The sequence below is a fragment of the Syzygium oleosum genome, unplaced genomic scaffold, assembly GCF_021117445.2.
Source record: "Syzygium oleosum isolate NSW1041296 unplaced genomic scaffold, Sole_v2.1 Sole_v2.27, whole genome shotgun sequence".
Taxonomy (NCBI): domain Eukaryota; kingdom Viridiplantae; phylum Streptophyta; class Magnoliopsida; order Myrtales; family Myrtaceae; genus Syzygium; species Syzygium oleosum.
Window position 1 is genome coordinate 2391770 of NW_026607511.1, and position 26020 is coordinate 2417789.

Consider the following 26020-nt stretch of genomic DNA (forward strand, 5'->3'; position numbering starts at 1 on the left):
TTTTCTCACTTGGAAATTGTACTTTTTTATACAAAAATATATATATGCACTCACTTCACGTACAAAAATCAATGTGAGAATCTATATTTATAATTGTATAATAACAGTTTTCTCACAAATGGCCGCATCTAAGATTGACACATTCTCCAATAAAAAAACGCGGCGACCTAGGCTCCACCTAAGCTAATATTATGCACGACAATATTCTTATATGCATTAATTTCTTATTAACTAGATAAATTTTCTACTCAACCTAATTACAAGGAATATGCGCCTCATGACTTTAATTGTTTTTACTCAGTCAAAATTGTTTCAAACGGCCATAATGCATCTACCGAATTGGGGGCAAATTGACCTTTTCAACCCAACAATTTTGATGGGCATGTTTGTCTCTGAGACTGATAAGCGCATAGAATTTTAGAGAGCTAACATTCAATCATGTCTTGAGGCCAATATTATGAATATCTATCATATAATACTAGTACTTTAACATTATACTTATTTAGCATCTCTATGGTACAATTATTGAATATCTATAGTGCGATAATTTTATGTGGACAATATCTTAAAAAATGATACAGAATACAAAATACACTTGCTCGTTATAATAAAACATTATTTCTTGCTTAACATCAAAATTGGTGCAATTAGTTAGGGCGTTGCGAGATTTTCAGCTCGAAAGTGGAGAATTGTTCATTTCAATTTCACAAATTACCTACGCAGGGTAAGGCATGGCGTAATTAGGTTGGAAAGATATTACATAAAAAGTCGAGACACGTTTTCACCACCTAATGGTCCACATTAATTAGATATCTGTCCCGTAGCAGTGGAGCAGCAGCGGAGGAAAGGACCATCGATCCCTCGTCCTTTTCTGAATGTCTATGCCATATTTTCACGGAGTCCCACATTGGTGGCTTGACAAAGGTGACCGACAGCGGAATTTCTTTTATTTCAAATCGTTGAATCTCCATTACTGAATCTCAGCCGTTGATCCCTCATCCTTTTCTGTACTCGAATCTCTTCGCCTTCTTCCTCACTCATCCATCTTGCTCTGTTTCGCTCTTTCTCCTCCCCACAGCCATTCTTCTTCACTATCTGCTGCCCTTTCTTTCTTTTCTTTTATCATTCTCTGTCTCCGTCTCTCTGTTTTCTCGCTCTTTGTTTCTCCTACAAAAAAAAAAAAATGTCGATCGATTCTGCCGTTTCTATTCTATGGGATGTCTTGAAGTACGTAATTGTTCCCATCAAGCGTCAATTCGGATATGTGATGTCCTCCAAGAGTTACGCCCTGGATCTTGAGAAGGAAGTGGGGAAGCTGGCGTACGAGGCCGAGATGGTCCAGAATGCTGTGGAAGTGGCTAGAAACAATCTTCGGAATGTCTATAGTCATGTCGCGCAGTGGCAAGTAAGTGCTGAGAAGGCCTTGAAGGAGGCGCGAGACCTGTTGGACGACTTTGAAAAGGCCACGAAGACTTGCTGCTACGGGAGTCTTCCCGACCCCAATTGTCGCTATCAGTTCAGCAGGAAGGCCAAGCACATGATCGAGGACATTCAGCGACTCGCTCAAGAATGCAGTCAATTCAAGGATATCTCTTCCAGCGGTCCAGCTCCAGGGAATGTCGCTGCTTCGACTCCGGCCAGGAGAGAGGGCAAAGTTGTCGTCCAGTCGACCGCCGCAACGGCCTTCGCTTCTTCGGCCTCGATGTCGATTAAGCTTAAGGATGACGACATCTTCAAATCCAGAGAATTGATCATGCGAGAGATCATGGCCGCTCTTGCCGATAAGAACAATAGCGTGGTTGGGATTTACGGGATGGGTGGGGTCGGCAAGTCCACCCTATTGGCGGATGCCGAAAGGAGAATAAGGAAAGAGAAGTCGTTTGATTGGGTCGCTAAGGCTGACGTGTCGGAAAATCAAGACATCAAGAGGATTCAAGGAGAGATTGCGCACGCGTTGAAGCTGGACATGAAGGATGCAGAGTATGTCAATTCCCGAGCGGAGCGTCTGCGCGCGAGATTGGAAGATGAGGTGAGTGAGAAAAAGAAGGTCCTCATAATACTGGACAACCTGTGGAAGGGGCTGGACTTGAAATCAGTGGGCATTCCTTGCGGACATGACAACAAAGTCATAGGATGCAAGTTGTTGTTGACGTCAAGAGATCGTGATGTTTTGCGAAGGGGTATGGGCTGCGACAGGGACTTCCATCTTGATGCGCTGAAGGAGGAAGAGGGAAAGAGATTGTTTGAGAGGACGGTGGGAGACAAAGTTCATGATGACCCATTCAAATCCTTGGTGGATAAAGCACTCCACAAATGTGCAGGTTTGCCTTTCCTGATTATTGCAATGGCGAATATTTTTAAAGACGCCAAGTTTCCAGAATGGAGGGATGTTTTGAGACAAATCGAGATGTCTACAAACAAAGGAATCAGTGAGCAGATAAATGAGATGTTGCAGTTGAGTTATGATCGTTTGAAAGGGGAGGATGGCAAGGAGGCGAAGTCATTGTTACGGCTCTGTGTTGTTTATGGTGTCTCTAAGCCCTCTCTTGAAAACTTGGTGAGGTACGGTGTGGGTTCGAGGTTATTTCGAGAAGATAGCAGCATGGAAGAAGTTAGAGATAGGTTGAGCTCACTGATCCGGACCTTGAAAGCCTCCTCCCTTTTGTTAGCAGACGATGAAGATGTTGATGGTTTCAAGATACATGATTTGGTTCGTGGATTTGTTGCCTCGGTTGCTTCAAGAGATGACCCTCTTCTCGTGTTGAAAGATAATGATAAGTCGGTGACAGATTTGCCCAAGGACAAGCTCAAAAGTTGTACAGCAATATGCTTTCCCTACGTTGACATGAAGGAGCTTCCCGAAGAGTTAGATTGCCCTGAAATGCAGATCTTTTTGTTGTTCACTAACAATGAATCTCTTAAGGTCCCAAATTCATATTTCAGCTCTATGAGAAAGCTCATGGTCTTACATCTTTCTCAGGTTCGTCTCACTCGTTCACCTTCGCCGTTTAAGTTCTTGGAGAATTTACACACTCTGTGTCTTGATGGTTGTTTGTTAGAGGATGTAGCCATGATTGGCGAGCTAAAAGGGCTACATGTTCTCAGCTTTGTGAACTCCAAAGTTCAACGATTGCCAAAAGAAATTGGACAATTGGTAGAGCTGAGGTTGTTAGACTTGAACCATTGCTCACGACTTGAGATAATTGAACCGGGTGTGCTTGGAAGCTTGATAAAATTGGAGGAGCTGTATATGGAGAATAGCTTTGATCGATGGAATGCCGTGGAGCAAAGTCCACCGACTAATGCCATGCTTATTGAGTTGAATAACATGAAGAATCTATACACTTTTCATGTGTCCATTCTCGATCCGAGTGTTCTCCCAGAGGATCTAAATGTCAAGAAATTAACTAAGTACAAAATCCAAATAGGTTACATGCAGTACTGGCCAAGTCAAAAAGGATCGAGCACATTGCAGCTTAAGTTAGATCCAACAAGCGATATTCTTCATAAAGGATGCATACAAACTTTCTTAGGCAAAACTGACGATGTATTTTTGGACGGACTAGGCGGAATTGAGCACAGTATTTGCGCGTTGTCTCAAGAAGGCTTTCGAAAATTAAAGCATCTACATGCTGAGAATAGTCCCTCCGTCTACTACGTCCTCCAATCGCCCCCCCATACAGATTTTAAGAAGTTGGAGTCGTTAGTTCTCAAGAATCTCATCAACTTGGAGAAGATATGCAACAATCATATCTCCTCCAAGTCCTTGAGTGCATTAAAAGTAGTACGAGTCGAAAGTTGCGACAAGATGGAAGTTTTGTTTCCTCTTTCATTATTGAAAGAACTTCCACAGCTTGAAGAGATTCGAGTTGTCATGTGCCACTTAATGCAGGAGATTGTGCAAGTTGATGATTGTGGTAAAGTTGAGTTGAGTAATTTGCATGTATTAGAATTGCGTGACTTGCGAAATATCAAGAACTTTTTCACCGCTGGGACGGCTGCTTCAAGTAGTACATCAAAAGACCAAGTTGGCACTCAAGTTGCATTCTTCAATGGGCAACAGGTAACTTTCTATGAAAAGAATATACTATTTATTAATCTTTTACTCATTTGCTAATTAGATGTAACGCAGATTTTAATCCTTGTTACTATTTTTTTTATTTTCAGTTCATTTTCTTCCTAATTACCTTATCCAATCATGCCTTCTCTTTAATTAGCTACAGCAATCTTCCGTTTCTCTTCATTGTGTAGAAGTCCAACTAATAGAATTAAATCCATGTAAAATTAATTTGCAATAGGATCTGAGTTAATTTCGACTAACATGCTGCAAGTATACCTATATTAATAGGGTCTTTTACTGTAACAGCCCGAATTTCGATGTAATTTCCGGGATCAATGAAACTGATATTATTTCGCATTTCATTTTAGTAAGTCTCACCCAGAGCTGATCACTCTCGGGATACTAACCAATAGGGTATGGCTAGCTAGAAGATGGTACGTGGACCGGGGACCCTGTCGCGAAAGGGATACCGATCACGAGAGACGCTGAGGAAATATTTTGGGCCAACGTGGGCCGATCTTAGGAAAGGTAACGGATTTGGTTTGGCCAAGGCCAACGATGTACGATTGGGACGCAGGTGATTCTGCAAGACCAAAAGTGCACGTGGTCAACCAGTCCGGAACTTGAACCTAATGATTGTGACCTCGGGAACTAATGATAATTTCTCATTCTCTCAATGATCGAGACCATCACGATACGAATAGCCCTAGGTCGATACGCGTAACCTCTAAACAGCCGCCCGTTAGTGAGAGACTCTGAAATTGAAAGTTTAGCGAGTTTTGTTCACGGAATTGGGCCCGGATTTCGGTATCGATTTTCAAAGGCTTAAGAGACTATTTTTAGGAATCTGACGTCATATTACGCTGGCCACTCACATGTGGAGTTAGTACGAGTAAAAATTGGAATTTCGGTCCGGGGGTGAAAAATTACGATTTTGCCCCCGGGATGCCAGAGTCGCTTTTCGAGGCCAAATGAGGTTATTTTTCGTGGCCGATGCCATTTTTGGGTGGCCACGCATACCAGGAGTCGTTTTGGCCAAAAATTGGAATTTCGACGAAAATTAGAAAAATAATATTATTTTATTCCCGAAACTTTGACGTGGATTTTCGAGGGCTTGCGCGATGAATTTTGCGATTCCGACGCCATATCATGTTGGCCACGCATATATGGAACGCGTATGTGCGAAAATTGGAATTTCGGTTCGGGATCGGAAAATTACGAAAATGCCCCTAGGCCATTTTTGATTAATTCCGAAAATTGGATTTAATTTTGGGATTAACCAAGGTGAGTTAAGGTTAAACCAGGTCTGGTCAACCATGGTTAGGGGACAAAAGACCATTGTACCCCTAAATTATTGGATTTGATCAAATCTAGTCCATTAGATCAAGGGTAAAATTGTCAAATGGGCTTGGATAATGACACTTGGACTCCACTAAGACTATCTTTGACCCATTTGACCATACCCTCTCTCTCTCCTCCAGCCATTCTGCCGAGAGCTTCCCCATTTCCCCCAAATTCTTCTCCCTTTTCTTCCTTTTCGGTTTTGCCGTGCACTTTCGCAAGTTTACGTACTGTTCACGGAGAGGCAGCACTGCCTAAGTCTTGTCCCCGCCGAGCCGTAACCACCAGCAGCTAGTTCCACCTCGTGCAGCCACCACAGCCCGGGTATAGACCAAAAACAGCTCTCTCTCTCCTTTTTCCCTCTTTTCTCATTTTTCTGTTTTACAAACAAGTACCGCCGAGCTTCGCGGAGACTCCGATCGCTGCTCCGTCGACACCGGCATTATTCAAGCATGTCCATACGTCGCCGTTCAGCCCATCCGTACAAGTGACCGTACAATTTTCTGCTCACGTCCGTACGGTCGCTGTTCATCCGCACCCGTACGGCCGTCGCCGCCGTGACCGGCGCCTCGCCGGCCACCGTTCCCGGCCGTCCGCACGGTGTGTCCGTACGGGGTGGTGCATTCACGCGTCCGTACGGAATCACTGTTCACCCGTCCGTGCACCGCGCCGCCGTCCGCGGGAATTCCGCCGCGGTTTCACTTGTTCATCGGTGATCGGCCGCCATTCCCCGTCGTCGTGACCCTTGTTTTGGTGAGTAAAATTCCTAAACCCGGATTAGGACCGATGTTGCGTTTTTTCGGACTGGTTTAGGTGTTATCGGTGCATTTTGGACTGGCTTAGATAATAGCAGTGTGTAATTGAGACTGGGTTGAAAATTGATTGGTAGAAATTATTATCGGAAAAATTTAGTGGATTAATGAAAATCGTTGGGGAGGATAATAGGGTTTAATGACCAATTTAGGAGTTCATCGGTGAAATTGCCGGGTATGCCCGGGTTGTCTGAATTATATTGGTGCTCGTGGTTCATTGCATTGCATAACATGGACACGCATTACGTATGCCAAGAGTGAGGCATGTGATGAAAATTGTGCGAGAATGCGTGTCTGCCATGAGCATGTGATCACCTAAAATACCTTGAAGCGTTATACGCTGGGTTCAGATAATAATGAGCTGTGTGATCACCTAAGGACCTTCGGGTCGATACCGTCCTCATGCACTTTGAAGCAGGACGATGCCCGGTACGTCCGGAAGGCGACCATCCTCATGCACTTTGAAGCAGGCTCTGGTTCGCAAGGAGAAAGTGTTGCGCCTCATGCACTTTGAAGCGAGGCTAGAGACACTGGGCCAGATCGGATCTTTGCGCCTCATGCACTTTGAAGCGAGGCTAGAAGCACCGGGCCGTGAAAATTGATGACTCGAGTCGTAATAATAATTAATTGGGCAAGTGTGCCAGTGTGGGCCAGTGGGCCAAAGAAATGTGCATGACATGTCAATGACATTTGCATGCATAAACATGCATTGAATGGCATGCGAGTGTGTGAGACTCGGTGTATGAGCATGTGATTGGCGTACGTGTGATAATGTGTGCCACGTATGTCCCGTGATTATTACATATTGAAATATCTAACCTGCAGGGTCAGAGAATTGTATGATTATGGTTGTGTTATGATTTTAAATGTTTGTTTCCGGTCAGGAGATTGCATGCTAGCCTAGCCTAGGTTTAGGGGTTGAACTCACTGAGATTCGTCTCACGGTTGTGTAAACCGAAACATTTTCAGACCCCCAGCCGTAGGATGCCGAGGAAAGCGCCTCTTTTTGGTATACCGCAATTCATCCGGCGGTCATCTAGTGTGCACCCTTGTGGGGACGGACCTGTAGCCATGGTCGAGGAAGCTGAGGAGCCGAAGTGTTTTTCATTGACCCCTTTTGACTGAGTGGCTGCTGACTGTGTGTTTCCTCTGCTGTTGTCTAAATGAATTATGTAAAAAGTTTTCTTTGGTACTACTAGTATACATACTTTCAGAGGTGTTGTTTGCTGATTGTGCTACCTTGGCCTCATGTATTTTATTGTCAGGGTGTATATATATATTTATATACGTGCTTCCGCTTGTGCATGATCTCTGTTTGGGGTTTGGGTCGGCGACGCTTCCTGGGACGTCGCACTGCAATCGATCAAGGTAGGGATGTTAGCGCTTCGTAGGGTACGGGGCGTGACATTTACAGAGCAGCATTGAAGGAAATTTTGGCTTTAGAATAATTCCATAATAACGTCATTTCATAATCTTGTAAAATGGATTCACTGAATTTAGTTATCTAACTTTGTTATTATCTCTAAAATATAATATCTAGGTGACTTAGGTAAAAAAACAATACGAAGAATGGGCAAGGGGATTGGGTTTTCAAATAGTAGCAACAATGCTAATCTAATTTAGGCACGTCTTTTTCATATCGTCTATTTCAATAAGCACTTAGTCATTGCATAGGACCTATAATTATAAAAGTACACAATTTCGTGCATGTTCATGCGTGCAAGCATACAAAATTGTATAAAAGATATAGATATATTGTAAGCATTTGGCATAAAAAAACATAAATCTTCAACTTGTGCTAATATCTCGTAGTCGTAGGCATTAGTGAGCAACTTTTAGGAAAGACTACACGAAATCCCCCATGAAGATTTAAAGCGGTACACATCTACTTCCGAAATTTGGTTATATAAATTATGGCGTATTGAGCATAGCAATGTGATGTTATCATTTATTGTTAGTTAGAGAAGTAAGTAAACTAAGGATAAACAATGTTCCAATTAAGGAAAGCGAAAATTGCTTAGAGCGTTTGCATTGACTTAGATATGATCGTCCTTTTATAATGATGTAATTATCATTGAAGTTGATGATGGAGTTCAAGACTCGTGCAATATGTGAGTTTCCCTGTTAGTAAAGAATCGTGCAAATTTAACTTGCGGGTCCCGTGAACTTCCATGAAGAGAAATTTAAGTTGCCAACGAAGATTTATGAAGTATAAAAGGAAGTTTGAGTATGGATGTTTGCGACACGCATGGATGGCCGACACGTGTCATCTTGCTTTCCTTCTTTTTTTGGGCCCCGTTGTCGCCACACTCATCGGCCACCGCCATGACCGGCCACAGCTCACTGTTGCGCCTTCCTGTGGTTGATTCTTCGGTGACATGAAGAGAGAGATAGACAGAGAACAAGAATATGGTAAAAAGAAAAAAAAAAGAACAAAGAAAAAATATGTGCCACGTGTCTAACTATTCGTGCGAGCCGCAGACAATAGGTATAACTCCACACCCAGGTAGTCAATAGTAAGGATAAAAGGTACTAGCCATAATGAACTACCAATTCCTACCATTTGTGAGAAAGATACAAGTTATAGCGCAATTTTTAAAAACAACTTCCTCATGTCATTGGATAAATACACATTACTTCATTGGATCTTATTGGAAAAATTATAATATTGCACGCATAAATGGATTGGGCCTGGATAAGCCCAAGTGGGCTAAGGTGCGTTGGTGGCCCACAGGCGGTGAAAGAAAGGAAGCTACTTGCAGTAACTAAACTTTTATGATAGTAATTTTTGCCGGTGAAGTATTAAATTTCTTTTCGAAATTGCTAAGTTTCCTTAGGTAGGTAGTACTTAGACATACCTTCTGTAATTAAGGTCTTATAGCATAATAATTTGCTTATTCTAATGAGATATTTTCCTTTGTTAGTAAATTGCCTATATCTTTCGTAATCACGGTCATTCTACAGTTTCTTTATTTTTTTTCATCGTAATAATCTCTATTGTGAGATAGTATAGTACTTTCTAACAATCATCTAATAAAATGAGTAATGTATCATCAAAGTAGTAACATAACCTAAGAGGAAGTAGTTTACCTTATAGAAAGTAATTTTCCTTGAATGTACTTCCTTTTGTGTTATGGATCACTAAGTTTCGTAGTCATTAGCAAACTGAATGAATGCTATTTCTTGATGACTGTAGTTTCCCTTATTGTTTATAAGTTGCAAACAAAATCTCCTCCTAATACCATCCACGAAAATATTTTAAATAAAAAGTGAAGTTCGTTAGTTGTTTTTGGGGTCGTAAAATATCTTTTCGGATTGTAAATTAGCTTTTTTTTTTATCATAGATTTTTGTAAATGCAAAAATTATCCTAAAGTTCGTAAGTTTTCTTTTGCAATTATTTGTAATAACCTGCTATAGCACATAAGTTTCTTGCTTACTCTTTGTAATTGTAGATGCTATTGCTGATGGGTCTATTTGTCAGGTTTCAATCCCATCGTTGGAGTCCTTGACTATGGTTGGACTTCCCAATCTGGAAGATATATGGACTGATGAATCTCCATTAGGGCTGAGCAACCTCCAATTTCTTAAGGTGTCTTCATGCAAATCTATTTCAAAGGTTATTTACTCTAGGTCACTGGCAAACCTACACAAGTTACACACTTTAGAGGTAGAAGCTTGTGTTTCGGTGCAAGAAATTTTTGACCTTGACGGACTAGGCGCCAATGCAAATATTGAGACTCTCTCTGAGCTAAGCACCATCAATATAGATGATTTACCAAGCTTGAGGCACATATGGAACAAGAATCCTTGTGGAATCGTGAGATTCCATAATTTAAAGCAGTTACGTGTGTCTGGTTGTAACAACCTCGTGTTTCTATTTTTGCCATCCGTGGTTCAATCTCTCTCACAATTGAGAGAACTAAAGGTATTAGATTGCAAGAAGATGGAGGCGATCCTTATGGAGGAAGAAGGGTTAAGAACAGAAACTCTAGTATTCCCGATGTTAACCAATTTAGTCCTTGCAAGTTTGGAAAGTTTGACGTGCTTCTCTCGCAGAGAATGTAAGATTGATTTTTTTGGTTTCATCATAGAAGATCTTCTTAGATTAGTTCATACATGCAATGTAAAAGATGACATTCGTTTCATCTATTTAAACATCGATGATAGGTTCACGAGAAGCTCAGAGTGAGGACTGCGTCAAATCGTGCTCTACTACCCTCTTCAATCAAGAGGTACGTGATTAATGTTACGTCAAAATCTTACAATCTGATGGAGTAAAATGCTTGGCATCAATTTTATGTGTTACAGCACTTTAGAAGTTTACATGCTGTGCATTTCAAGTTGCCACATGGCACTACAAACAATTGGCAGGTTTCAATTTACATCAATAAGAGTTGGATCAATCACATCAAATTATTAAGAAATTATAAATAATTACTACGCCAGCCAGCTAAATAATTAATATTAACTCTGACAAGAAAATAATTAAAATTAACAAATAAATAGTTAGTTCTATTGGAGACAAAGCACAATCACCAAGCTCACTTTGGTTAAAATTGATTGCGTTCCACATAATCACTGCACCATAAATCTGGATAAGTCAAAGTAGAGTTACTATTCAAATTGTGATTTTAAATTGAAATGAAGGAATTAAAGTAGAGTCACTATATATACAAAAGTTGGATAACTATCTTCAATGAGCTCAATTGTGAACTATCAAATTATGGGGTTAAAGTCACTCCCTTTAACTATATATTAAAATATTTTGTAATATAGTCGTCGAACTTTAATTTAATCACCCAAGGCAGTAAATTTTCATTTCTTTATAATTTATGCACTTAGACCAAAAATTCGAAATTTCTGACGAACTATCGGTGTGGCAGACACCATTTTTCTGAACGTGTTACTGTTACCAAGTCATCATTGAATTAGCACCTGGAAAATTTATATAATTATATTATTACAGAGTAACTCTTCATTAATATCCTCAATGGCTATCACTTCAACTTTTAATTTGCAAGATGATCATTCTCCTCGCGATTGGAACTTTTCTGGTACTTTCCACTCATCTTGCTTCCATAAAAAATTCCTCAATTCTCTTAGGTGGTTGCCTTGTTCGATGCCATTAGTTTCAATGAGTTTTAGCGTTGCAAGTCAAACCCAATCCTTGGAAATGTACCTCTTCATATTATATATGTCTTTTGATGAGTTTTGTAATTTTCTCTCAATATTACAATAATGTTATACTACATATATAAAATCACACTATGTCATATAATAATGACAATTAGGAATTTTTAAATGTTATCAAATCCCTATGTTTTACATAATACGAGTTAAGAATTTAGCCTTTTTTTTCAAAATGAAGGAGATTCATATAAAATGAGATACACTTTAATTAATTATTTGTATTAAAATACATATTCTGATTTTACATAAACGAAAAATTCTACGCCCGTACAGCGCATGAGAATGCTGCTAATTACCCAGTAATTAAAGAAAGAGGAGTCACGCGAAGGAGTGTCTCAGCTTCTGCCAGGTGGGTAGACATATAGGTTATTGTGCAAAATATTTTGAACATTCTGAAGCTTCCATGTTAGCATCTTTCTTCCAAACGTAACCAAATATAAGTACTTTGTTGCGGCTACTCAATCTAGACGTAACTAGATATAAGTACTTTCTATAAATAAAAAAAAAGACTCGCTGGCAATTCATGTTCAATGGAGTACACTATATTTTTCTTAATTTTGCTATAAAATTTATGTATATTAAGTTTGTATCAATTTGTATCATTTTCGAATTTGTCAGATAATTATTTACGATCATGTTGATTCGTGTAAGAAATTATCATCCCTTTCAGTTCTTATCTTTTTTATAAAATTTTACTAGTTTTCACGGGCATGTACAATTGCTTTTGGGTACTTTGATACTCAAAGGATGGATGAATTTCGTGGTAAATGCAAATAGCATTACTCGAGTGACGAAAAAAAGAACATGCTACCCTCTTGTTAATACAATAGAAATGTTTGTCACGTCAAAAGGTAGATTATACACAACTCTAGTATACTCTTTTTGAATCAACACATTTTGAGTCAATTAGAAAAATCAAGATATCATCAAAGCAAGCTAAAAAGAAATTAAATATTGGACAATTTTATTACAACGTAGACCTAGTAAGAAGTAGACAATCGGGAAGTAAACATAATCGCATTAAGAGAACTGAGGAAAAAAAAAACGAGAAACTCCAATCATAAATGCACACGAGGAAGGGAAAGTAAAAAAAATAAAGAGAAAAAAAAAACACGAGGACAAAAAAAATCACATAAGTTTGACACACACATACACGTATGTTATTTGTATTAGATTTGATAGGCGATCTTTAAGATTAATTTTGTTCTCAAATATACTCTATTAAATTGGAAAATAAAATTGAAGTTGTGTTGAATAATTGGACTGCTACAAACAAAATTCTTTTTGTCAATTTCAAAACTAAAATAGAAAGTTTGTTTTCACATTTGACCATTCAATAAAAATTCTTCAACGATAGTACATCCATAAATATTGTCGTAGCCAAATTACTTGAAATGATGATCATTTTTTGGCAATGTCAACGCTCAATCGTTTTGTAATAAGTATTCATAAAATGTTATAAATCATCATTTACTTTAATTAAATATGGAAAATATGTGTCTGCAATATCTAACTGTAAATCAAAATACATATTTCATTTTAAAATTTGAGTTTTCCGATATCGAGTTTGAATTTGGAAATGCAGTGTTTGATAAATCACTTGCTGGTTGGATAAAAAAGAAACTCTCTTACTCTAATATTGTGGTTAATCTGATAACAGGTCGATGTACTTTATTTTCATCATTTAGAAAACGGAATACCCTTAATTACCGTGATAATCAATGAAAAAAATATTTTAGGATTAGGGCAAGGCAATTCCGACAACCTGTAAGAGGAGGCACAGTTTTTAGTACAACTTGACTAAATTGCCCTCAAACGGTGGTCCCACCACCTTCTTCTGTTAAACTCAATTCTTCTGTTAAACAGTTTTTTTTTTATTCGCCATACCAAGAAAAAAAAAAAAAAAAAAAGAGTAGTGTGCAAGTGTAAGTGTTCAAAGTGGAAGACATGTATGAGTTGCAATTTCTTACTTATTATTTCTTTGGAAAATAGTTTCCATAAAGATGGATGAACATCTCAAGAAAACTTAAAATTCACAGCAATTTCACATGTACGGCTTGGACATTGCAAGCATGTGCAGGAAAACAATTGAAAAAAATTGAGAGGAAAGCAGTAAGGGCCTTTGAGACGCATGTGACTTCATTTGTACTTACAAGATCTGCCTTATTCTGTGAAAATGTGCCCTTCAATAGGATTGATATGTTGACTTTATTAGATATTTTTAATCTTCTTTAATGAGATATCTAGGACTATTTTCGATAATTGGACTTTGTTAGTCGTATGAACTACAAATGTTATCTAACTATTGGATCATCCAACACGGTAAAATAGTTACGAATCTTCAAAGGAAAGTTCAATCAATTGAGTATATTGAGTTCTTTCAAGTGTAAAATGATAAAAGTTAAGATTTGTTCATTTTGACCAAAGCAATAATCCCGTTTTTCATTGTTTTGTTTTAGCCTGACTTTTTAATTGCTTTAGAGTGATATAATATTGAATAAAATTAATTTATATTGACTTTAACCGGAAGTAATGATGTCCTTGACATATTTCACGTATATTTTAGAGATATTAAAGATTATAACTTAAGAAATCGTAACATTATTTGTATTGCACGTTTTTAATTTTAGTATATTAGTAAAATTAATAGAAACCTAAAGGGCTAACAAAGAGACTATGGGGATTAATACACTAATTTTGAAGTTAAACTCGTCCAAAATGAAACATGAAACTAAATTTAGTAATGTGAAATCTTGTGGGATCATTACCAACTGTTTTAAAAATTTAAGCTGTTAGATGAAGACGTGATTTAATATTTAAATATTCTAACACTTCCCCTCATGCGTAGGCTAGACTTTGGCCTTGACCTAACGCATGTAAATATGTAATTGGGGAGACAAATAGGGATGTAGAAAGATTTGAACTCAGGACCTCCTACTCTAATATCATGTTAGATTTTTGTGGAACCACTGCCAACTGTTTTAATAATAACTGCTTAAGCTTTTAGAACAGTTGGCGGTGTGGTCCCACAAACCCTCACAAATAAAATGAAAAATGAATATTGCTAATATGGGCAAATTAACCACTATTACTTTATCGAAGTAGCATAGTTATCATGGAGAAACAACACAACCAACCGCCAAAATTAAGGTCCACTAAGATTAAGGAATATCGTCCCTTTTGTTTTCAAATATTTCATATTGCCTTTTGAACCGTCCTTAAAAAAAAGGGATAAGTGCACTAAAAGTCCTAAAACTTGTTATGAAAGTGTAATTTAGTCCTAAAACTTTAAAAAAACTGCAATCAAATCCTAAAACTTATCACAAAAGTGCAGTCGAGTTCTAAAACTTTCAAAAATGTAATCAAGTCCTAAAACTTGTCACGAAAATGCAATCGAGTCCTAAGACTTTTAAAAAGTGCAATTAATTGATGGACTTGATCGTACCAATTTGACAAGTTTTAAAACTTGTTTGCACTTTTTGAAAGCCTTAGAACTTGATTGTACTTTCGTGACAAGTTTTAGGATTTTTAATATACTTATTTCTAAAAAATATGGAGAGACTAATATACGACAAAACATAAACGAAAAAGCTTTGTTTGTCTTATTGCTTTGTGCGGTCTGTCCAATATTTGGTATGACCTTTGCAAGATGAGGATGCGTTCACGAACGCATCTAATAAGACGACCCCAATCTATAGACCAAGATTGTCAGGACCAACGCGTCGTCCATGCGGTTCCTTGCATCTCGTAAATTTTCTTTACCACAATTAAGAAACTCATAATTTGATTTCAAGGTTTAGTGCGAGCAGCTACTTCTGTAGTGCACCTTCTGATGGTTGATTAGTTGTCTTTTTAATCACAGTATCTTCATCGTTTTCTTTCTAATGCTAACACTCTTCCTCAAGCTTTGCTGTATGTCATGGAACTTCATGAACTTTTAATCTAACAGAATCACTAATTTCGTGAGCGAATACCGCAGGTTGCATTTCCTAGCTTGGAGACATTAGACATCGTTGGCATGGATAATATTGAGATAATATGGGACAATCAAGTTGCTGCGGAGTCTTTCCACAAACTGAAATCGCTCAGTGTTTATCAATGCAATAAGCTAGTGAACATCGTTCCTTCTTGCATTCTTGGTCGGCTCAAGAGCCTGGAAAGTTTGGACGTAGGATCATGTGGTTCGCTTGAAGTTGTTTTCAACCTTCAGCCGCTAAATCCTCTAGATGGACATCCCATTGCTCGTTTTCCGTTAAAAAAGCTAAACTTAGGTGGATTACCAGAGCTAAAGTGTGTATGGGATAAGGAACTCCACAGCCAAGTCAAATTCCAGTGTCTCCATTCTGTTACCATTTCCAGATGCAAGAGCCTCGCCTCTCTGTTTCCAGCCTCAGTAGCAATACATCTAACCCAACTTGAGGAGTTAGAGATCAATGAATGTGGCATTGTGGAACTCATCGAGAAGGAAGGACTAGTTCTTGAGGCTGTCTTCCCAAAGTTAACCTCCCTCCAGCTTAAGTATCTAACGGAGTTGAAGTGCATCTACACAGGAACACATGCTTTACGTTGGCCAGCATTGAAGACCTTGGAGGTGCATGGCTGTAACAAAGTGGAGACACTTGCTTCGCAACCCAATAATGAGATGCCACTTCATAAACAACCTCTGTTCTTGATAGAAAAGGTACGACCCAAGATTATTTGTTTTGCTTCGATGGTGAATATTCGAAGTGTTGAGTAAGGTCACAACCAAGCATCTCATACAAGTAGCTATACATATGAAGATGTAAACTGTACGCCTCTCCTTGAATCCATAGAACTATTACTACATGGAAACATCGTATGTTCTTCAAATATTGAATGAACATTCTTGTCAATGTCTAACACAATGCAAAACCGTTGATTTGAAAAAAGGTTTAGGCTAATTCCAATCATTCAGCTCTCTCTTAAGTACCATGAAGATTTAAAATACGTGGCATGTGGTGTGATGTTACCAAGGAGCAATTGTGTTATCTAATTTGGACTATGTAAAGATGACTGATTTTATGCTGAAAAACGGAAAGATGTGACATTTTTATTGACATTAATCTCTTAAATTTGTGCAATTGTGATTGTATGGAGAAGTTATTTTCACGAGGTATGTATCTGTAAAAATGGGAATGTAGGGATTTACTTGAGTTCAAATATGGGTACAAGTCAAATATAAAAAATTGGTCATAATGTCTATTGCATGAGGGCGCATTTCCTTCCGGTAAATCATATGAGACTCAACATCTTAAAACGTAGTTATTGTGCACGATAGGCAAGACTTATACCATAACACATGAATACTCTTTTAACTAAGTTGGTTTCAGATTCTGATTTGACTAATTTCTCAGGGCGCATTCCCAAATCTAGAAGAGTTAAAATTGGATTTATTCGAACGGATGGAGATATGGAATGGACATTTTCATGATGGAGAATTCTTCTGCAAGCTAAGAGTTCTTGAGCTTCATCATTGCTCGCAGGAACCTGCTATATCCACGTATCGTTTTGTTCAAAGTTTAACCAACTTGGAAAAGCTGGTTGTATGCAAATCTTATCTAGAAGAGCTAAGCATCATTATGAAAGCCATAGAAGGTCCAAGTCATGAGCAAAAAGTACTATTACCCTTTTCAAGATTCTATCAAAACCTCAAGATTCTAGATGTGTCACGTTGTGATGGGTTATCCAATATGTTTACATCGACAATAGTTGGAAATTTGGTAAAACTCACAAAATTGAGGATAAGTAACTGTAAAAAGTTGACAGAAGTCATTTGTGACGAGGGAGGTGAGGAGGGGCTTGTGCTGGCTTTCAATCAATTGAAGTATATGGAGCTTGATGGGTTGACAGGGTTGAGATGTTTCAGCTCAATTAATTACACTCTAAAGTTCCCTCTCTTGGAAGATGTCATTGTGAGTGGATGTCCCAGCATGAAGTTCTTCTCTAGGGGATCAATAGAGGCACCAAAGCTGGAGAGAGTACAAGTATCAACGGAAGCTTGGTTTTGGAAGGGAGACCTCAACATCACCATCCAAAATATGTTTGAAGAAATGGTATGCATTGTTTACCAAATTCTGTGCCATTGGATGGTCTTCATCACCAATAGAGTAATTTCTTTGTGCTAAATAGACGTTTACATTTAATGATGCTTTTTCTAACAGGCTACGGTTTCTGGAATAGAGTTTTTGCGGCTGTCTGAGTTCCCTGAGCTGATTGGAAAATGGCACAGCGAACTTAATCCCATCAAGTTATCTTGGCAATTACAATCACTGATGGTGGATAAATGTCCATCATTTATTAATGTTATTCCATCCAGATTGATGCTTCTTTTACACAACGTGATAAGATTGTGGGTGCGCGATTGTGGGTCGCTGGAAGAAATATTCGATCTTGAAGGATTGAAGGTAGTGGAAAGCACTCGGGTGCTGCCTAGGTTACAGTTTCTAGACTTGGTCAATCTACCAAAGTTGAGGCGACTATGGAACAACGATCTTCAAGGGACATTGCGCTTCAATAGTATGTTTAGTCTTACCCTTTATAATTGTGGTAACTTGAGACATGCTTTCACTCCATCGATGGCTCGGTGCCTTGCCAATCTATGGCGGATGGAAATAAAGGAGTGTGGTCAGATGGAAGGAGTGATTGCAGAGGAAGAAGGGCAGGGAAGCTCAATGGAGAAGATTACATTCCAGAATCTCTATAGGATGGAGCTGGAATGCTTGCCCAATTTGACTAGTTTCCTCTCGGTGAAGAATCATACGCTGGATTGTCCCAAAATAAAATATCTGACCATTGCCCACTGCCCCAACATGAGAAGTTTGACTTGGCAATCTTTGACGGAGATTGACCACCACACTCCTTCGCTCTTCACTCCACAGGTCAGTCTTCTTTTTCATCATCCAATGCTTTTGTTTTTTAGATTAATCATCATGTCAAATGGAAGTACAAATGGAATGCCAGTGATTGGAATTTGGAAGTAGAATGGTGCTTTGCATGCGTCACAAGAAACAATTTTAGTTCCAGTCCAATGCAACATCCGCTTTCTTTCTTTCTTTTGTTTTTGCCTCCGAAATCCTCAACACACGGTATCAATCAAGGATAAGAAGTTGGTTACCTATTACAGGCTATAAAATATTGTAGTTTGGTGTCAACACCAACTAAAACTTCACAATTGTAAACCCACTCACAAATTGGTTAAACTGAAATCTTCCCAATCACTGAAATCGCAAACCAAGAATTTGTTGTTACGAAGGTCAACTGAAAACCAATTGCATGTTCAACTTGAAGCAAACAAATCAAAGAATTGTTACGAGATAATTGTCCAAAAAGTCTTGAACCTACTGTACTTATGTCAATTCAGTCCTAAACTTTTTTATTATGTCAATTTAATCCTAAACATTTTGATGATTTGTCAATATAGTCCTTCCGGCTAAATTTTAGCTGGTAATAACTGACGGGGACGCTGGCCATCCTATGTGACAATTTTTGCAAAATTTCAAAATTTCTGAATATTTTTCTTTTTCTCTTTCCTTTTTTTTAAATTTTATTTTTTTCATTCTTTTCCACATTACTATTCATTTTCTTGTTTCTTTGTCCTCCATCTTCGCTGAACGTAGAAGAAAAAAAGAAAACCAATCTTCTTCTTACTCTGTCCTCCATCGTTGTTTGGAAATGCCGTCGAGCTCGGCGTCTTCATGATCTCAACCAAGCCAGACGATTGCAAGATCCGCTGCGCATTGACCTTGAGCCCTAGATCTGGAGGGCTCGATCTTTGCTGCAGCGTCGACCATGAGCATCCGGATCTGGAGGGCTTGAGCTCCGTTGTGGCATGGAGTTAGGTTAAAAGTCTTTAAAAAACGATTTGGGTGTTCTGATCTATATCTTTAAAACCCATTATGCTCCCCGAAATCAACTCGCAAGTTCCTTTTTTCTATTCTTTTTTTCCCTTTTCCATGAGTTAATTTCAATCTACTATATAATATAACTAACGGATGGTAAATCAACTCAAGTTCAAGTTCGTCACCTTCAAGTTGAAGCGCAAAAAAATTTAGCAGTTGTATGCAAGACAATATGACGGAAAGCACTCTCTAGCGTACCTGCCAGAAGGAAGTGTTCATTTTCTGGTGCAATGCAATCAGCTCCAAGATTGAGTCCGATTTAGTCAGGAGGCGAAACTTTTCTTAGAGATTGAAGAGGAAAGCATGGGATTGGGTTAAGGAAGATGATGAACAGCGAACACAAAAAGGAAAATAATTCATAAAATTATGCAAAATGACATCATTTTGATTCAATTTGTCCATGTCACATTGCTGGTAGTGCCACATAAGACGGTGGGTGCTGACTGAACTGCCACGTGAGCGATTTTCCGGCCAAAATTGGCCGGAATGACTTTATTGGCAAAACGTCAAAATGTTTGAGACTAAATTGACACAATTGAAAAATTTAAGATTGAATTGGCACAAATGTAATAAGTTTAGTTCTTTTTGGACAATTTTCCAAATTGTTACCTTACAAACCAATTGCAAGCAACTTTTTGTTTTTTAATATTCAAATTGAGAGAACTTTCCAGGAAGTCATCACGGAAACTTTCCAAAAATTAGAGGGAGAAGGCGTTACCAGTATTGAATGTGAAATAAGCCAATTAAAAGTGAATGTTCAATGTACTATTGATTATAAATTGAATTTAGGAGAGGTTGCCGTCGAAGTAGAATAACAAGGAAATACATGTACACACCACCAACTAATTTTTCGAAGAGTACAAGTCAATTTTCAAATTTACTTTCATTGAATTCAGATTACCCGAGCAAATATCTTTACCAAATTTGTTTTAAATTTCATCATTTCTTAGAAAGGCAATAAACACATACCAACTGTTCAGGTTAGTCTATTTTTCCATCACTCCTCTTTTTGTTACAGATTCTTTACAGGTTTTAACTATTGCTTTCTTTTCTGACGGAGGAAATGCTTGAGTTTTTTTTCTTATTCTAATGCTTTTGCCCAATTTTTATTTTTTTTATTCTTATGTCTGAGTAGAACGTTTCATCATAACTAGCATCCATACTTCTGTTTACTCTTTAACGATAAGAGTTACTACTAGTTGTGCATTTACTTCTAATGCCATTAATATGTTGGAATACTTCAAAAAGACATCATAATACTCATTTTAGAATACTAATAGATAAAGAAGTATGAAACTAGTCACCTGATTTGTTTGCTAGTGACAAGTTGCAATAACGTTATTTTATTTATTTGTCGAATATAAGGTATCCCCCACATTTTTTAAAATATTTCAAAACTCATAATAATCCTCAATTTAGAATATTAATGGATTTAGGGAATTATGGAAATAGTCATTCTGTTTTTTGGTAGTGATAAGTCGTAATTGCGTTAATTTTATTGAAACCATATAAAAAAATGTCAATACTCGCATCTCAGTGGACAAGTCATAAGAGCTCATAACATCGTTGATTTTCTGCAAAAAACATAATGTGCTCATAGGGATCGTTGGACTAACGCAGATATCTCGGTAGACCATTCGATACTTGTATGACAAACTTATCTTTTTCCATGGTATGTGGACATAGGGAACTGTGGAAATATGCATTTGGTAATTGAGATTGTAGCATGTCGTATTTTAATTAATTTTATCATAATGAAATGAAATTTCCATACAGACTCTTAAATGAACAATTCATAGCAGCTCATAGAATGGTTTCATTTTTTATTTTTATTTTTGTATCACAAACTATTTTGACATAACATGTTTCATTTGTTCTTGAAGACTAATTGCATTTGCCTAGGGATCCTTGTTTGTGTAAGAAACTTGCCTTAAAATAACATGAAATTTTTAGGAAATTGCAAAAGTATTCATTAGGTATTTGAGGTCGTAATTGCGTTCTTTGGGTTGTAACTCAAGGAAAAATGTTCTCCTATCTTTTTCATGCATGTGTATTAACATGTGGTACGGACAAAAGGTAATTTATTTTGTCGCACCGCATTTCATACTTGTTCCAATGCAATTTACTCGACCTTAGTCATCAGTCAATTGAAATGAAAGCATCAAGCAACCCCTCCTGGATTGTGTCACTAACAAGTTCTAGAATGTTATGATTTGTGAGAGGAAGGGAAGTTTGGAAATTCCTTCTTTGAGGTCATAACTCGATGTATTCAAATTTATTGTATCATTTTTTCAATATGGCAGGTACAATTTCCTGTGCTTAAGTCGATGGTTCTCTCCCACATGGACAATTTAAGCAAGATATGGACCGACAGTCCTCGAGATACTCTCACTTTTGAACATTTAGGGAAAGTGAAGGTTGACAATTGTAAGAGCCTTGAAAATCTATTTCCGCATTGGGTGGCTACAAGTCTGACCCAACTTGAGAAGCTTCGAGTGGAGTCTTGTTGGATCGAGGAAATAGTCATGAGGGGAGATGGCACTCCACACTCGACTACTAATCAAGTTCTTTTCCCACAACTGACCTCTCTGGTGTTCCATGATATGCCACGACTCAAGAGCTTTTGCCCTAAGTCGCCTACTTTGAATTGGCCATTCTTGAAGAAATTGCGAGTGACTCATTGTGACAAACTAAACATGTTGTCTTTTGCTGCGACCATGAACAAATGGGCTCAGGGAGATGATCAACAGGAACTTTCAAACCAAGAAGCACACTCTTCATTTGAGAGGGTATGATTACAACTATTCTCCCTTGGTTTCTACTTTTTTCTTTAAAGCACTTACTAGTCTTATGTCCACTGTATAGTCAAGTCATATCATGATATTATAGAAAACATGATATCCCTTGCCTATCAGTTTGTCGATAACACAAAATATTTCGAACGTCTTTAAGCACACTTTTCATATGTGGACACCTAGAATGTTTTTAGTAACACTATCAGTGCATCTCATCACCTGAAATTTCAAGGAACTACATTTTTTGTTGACAGAATAAGATATTCCTAATAAAAGATGAATTTGGTCAGGGTTGTTGCCGTACCGCCTCTACTTAAAAATTCTCGTAAAAATTTTCGATGCGAATCAAAAATGTGAATTTCCTATGGACTAAATTGAGAATCGGGCATTGACATTTAGCAATTCCTTTTCAAATCGTAGCATGATGACCATCTTTCTTTTGAATTTTTTTTTGGGTAAAATGGATTTTCATTTGTTTGTTTGATCATTTTATATGCCAATACAGTTCTTTCCCTTTCTATTTAATCATTATTATATGGGCGCACAGCTTACCCTGGTGGGCGGATGGCCATAGTGTAGCATTTGTTTATAGTTTGCATTTTATAGCACAGGGCCCCCTTCCATGGGAGTTAACCAACTTAAGTTGATTTATTGCTGAACCTTGTTGAATTTACTTCTCTCATTGTATTGGCAATTTTGCAGGTCATTCCCACCTTAGAGAGACTTTTATTAGTCGATAAGGATATTCGGATGATACATAATGGAAAATTTTCCGATGACATCTTTGGCAAGCCAAAAGCACTAACATTGGCATGCTTTCATGATGAAAGGGCCGTCTTTCCTCCCATATTTCTCCTACAAAGATTTCAAAACCTACAAAGCCTTGAGGTCTTCTGTAGTTCTTTTGAAGATATATTCCTTGATGAAGGGCTTGTTGACGAGGGAAAATATCCGGTGCTTGAAAATTTAAGAGAACTTAAGTTAAGCAAGCTACCCAACCTAAAACGTGTATGGAGAAAAGACTATTTAGTGACAAAAGTTCTTCAGAGTATTCACAAATTTGAGGTTTGGGATTGTCCTGGTTTGACAACATTATTTCCAGCCGTGACATCCTTCCAGAATTTGACGGAGTTTGTGGTGAAGAATTGCTCTGGATTGGTAAATCTAGTGACAGTTTCAGCAGTCACAAATTTGGTACATCTTATTAACATGACTGTAATAGGATGTGAAAGAATGAAAGAAGTAGTGACAAACGATGAAAACGAAAAAGGAATGGTGATTTCTTTTGGGAAGCTAAGTTGGTTGAGACTCCAAAATCTGCCAAGCCTAGAATGCTTCTCCTCCGGCACAAGTTGCAGCTTCAGGTTTCCATCCTTGTACTATGTTGAAGTGGAAGAGTGCTCGAAAATGAAGATCTTTTCTAAGGGTACGCTAATCACACCACAACTAAAATATGCGAGACTGTTCAGATACGAGTGGGATTGGAACTTGGAGGGTGATCTCAACACAACCATACAAAAGTTATCAGCATAAATAAATGCACTTAAAATTGGTAAGATCCAATTAATGTCGTTCTCGTCCATTATTTTTTTCGGCTTGCCTCTGCTCGTCAAATTGCCGACACCTGACTCACCATGAGTTCTAAAATTTTCGTCTTTTTAACTTGTCTACTCACTGATAAAAGGGAATGGCAGGTGCTACAGGGGGTACGGAGATCTCAAAGTTACCGAGGCACAATCAGAAACTGAGATGAAGAAAATTCTATTGAGGTAGTGATTCCATTTCCAATTTCCCTATTTCTCTCTAATAAATCCACACTTTTGCAAAGTAAAGGGGAAGCTGCTGATGAGAACAAAAATAGGGAGAGATGTCGGCTTTATTAAGAAATAAAAAATGGGAACAAATTTCTTACGTGGATGCTAAAATCAGGGGTAGAATTGTCTCTTCACCCAAAGATGCTACGGATTAGTCATGTGGGCCGTGGTTTATAACCATGAGTAAATGACTCATGACATGATAACGGATTGATAATAAATAGGTAAATAACATAATTTTCTCACCATTTGCCACCTCAGCGTAAACTGCCTAATGCACACCATCCTCATTTTTCATAACTTACCTAACCATCTCAATTTTTTTAGGAGATTGCATTGAAAAATCTTAGACGTTTTGCTTAATGTACAATCAAGTTATAAATTTTGAAAAAGTGCGATTAAATCATGCACGTTTTGAGTCAGATGTAGTGGAGTCCTTCCCGATCACCACTCAACCAAATTTGTTAACGTGGCACGTTGGAATCTGACATCAATTTCTAACATACTCCTCTTGGTACATTTTCGATCAAATGAGCTTCCTCCAACATTCATTTGTTTCTTTTATTTTTTCATCCCAGAAATGAATGTCTTTTCCAACTAAGTGCTTCATTTAATTAAGTTGGCTCCTACAAAGCCACAGAACTAGTTAAGGTCGAGATGTCACAACTCATCAAAACAACTTGTCCTCAAGGGATGATTTCTCGTCTCTGGAGAGAAGATGAAGAGCATCGGCACCGGCAAAGTTTTGCACCGGAGACACCTCATTTCTTCAAGATCATACTCTCTCAGACGCTTCAAACTGGAAGGCTTGTAAGCTTCTTTTTTTTTCCTTTTTAATTCTTTTTCGACATACCAAGGCTTGGAAGGCTAAAGCTTACCATACACCTAATATGGGAGATGCCGATGATCATTGTACTTTCTCAGTTGAGCTTCAAAGTTTAGATGGTTTCTCGCTGAAGAGAAACGAGAAGGATGAATTGCATGGAAAACCATATCATCATAAGCCTTCCAAGGTGATATATTCTGGTCCCGTTAGTTATGTCGATGATGCTGCTATTTCACATGCAATTGTACTCGCATCTGGTTCCAAATCCAAAGGCTTCCAAACTGATCAAGGAGCTAAGCTTTTGCCACAAGATTCAGAAGGTGTGTGAATCTTAGCCTATTAGTAGTGCATATGCTTTGTGTCAGTTTCTCTTATGCTCTCTGCCTGACTAATTCAGGTAGGATGGAAAATTCTAAACACAAGGTGAGCCCTACCATGCTGGCTTCCGGTAGTTCTACTTCTAAACGTTCGCGGGTAACTACGGCTCACAAAGCAGCCAAGAAGTACGAGCTGCAATATCCTTCATTCAAAGCAGTTATCCAGTCACATAATCTATTGAAGCAAAATGTGGTAAGAAAAGATCCTGAGATAATAGTTCTTATGTGCAAAATCTGGATAAAAATGAAATCTATTACCTTCTGATAAGGTGTCATTATATTCTATATGATTCGGGTTTGCCTATGAGATTATACAAATGTGGTCCGGTTAACATTTCTTGTGATAGTCATCATACCTTTTACGTTCTTACTCATAGATCCTTTGTTGATCAAAATCAACTGCGCAGATTGTCCCAGGCTGGATTTTAAAGGGACGCATCAATGGAAGCATTTTACCACAACTTTTAAATATTTGGACGGATCATGGCTAGTGAAGCTCCTGTACTACCCACAACATGGCTCGGGAAACCTCTCTCTCAGTTGGGCTGCATTTCAGAGAGGAACTTCTCTAAAGCAAGGAGATGTATGTGTGTTCGAGCTGGTTAGAATTGATAATATTGAAATCAAAGTCTCCATTTTCAGAAGGAATGTCAACACATAGGCATAAACTTTGGTGTGCCTAGAGAAAAATCTCTGCTTCGCTATGTTTTGTTTTGTTCATCAGATGAGAGAACGCAAAACTTTCCGCTGCAAGTAATTGAATGGTGATGTATTTCCTGATGTTTTTTTGGAGAGTAGTGAACATAACACCTGGACATTGCATCTTCCAAAATTCCGTGTGCGTGTGTGCCTAATTTCCAAGCACTTTGCATATTGCGTCTTTAT

General features: G+C 38.1%; 1 protein-coding gene across 1 annotated transcript; it reads left to right on the top strand.

Moving 5' to 3' along the window:
• The first annotated feature begins 1150 nt into the window (after nt 1-1150).
• LOC115668840 (uncharacterized) lies at nt 1151-25967 on the top strand. The gene is made up of 13 exons (XM_056303406.1): nt 1151-4063; nt 9696-10275; nt 10382-10446; nt 15384-16085; nt 16780-17478; nt 17587-18303; nt 21627-22112; nt 22821-23670; nt 23813-23887; nt 24511-24742; nt 24857-25078; nt 25156-25328; nt 25543-25967. The coding sequence occupies exons 1-8, from the start codon at nt 1184-1186 to the stop codon at nt 23649-23651; spliced, it is 6960 nt and encodes a 2319-aa protein (XP_056159381.1). The 5' UTR covers nt 1151-1183; the 3' UTR covers nt 23652-23670; nt 23813-23887; nt 24511-24742; nt 24857-25078; nt 25156-25328; nt 25543-25967.
• Nucleotides 25968-26020: the final 53 nt, after the last annotated feature.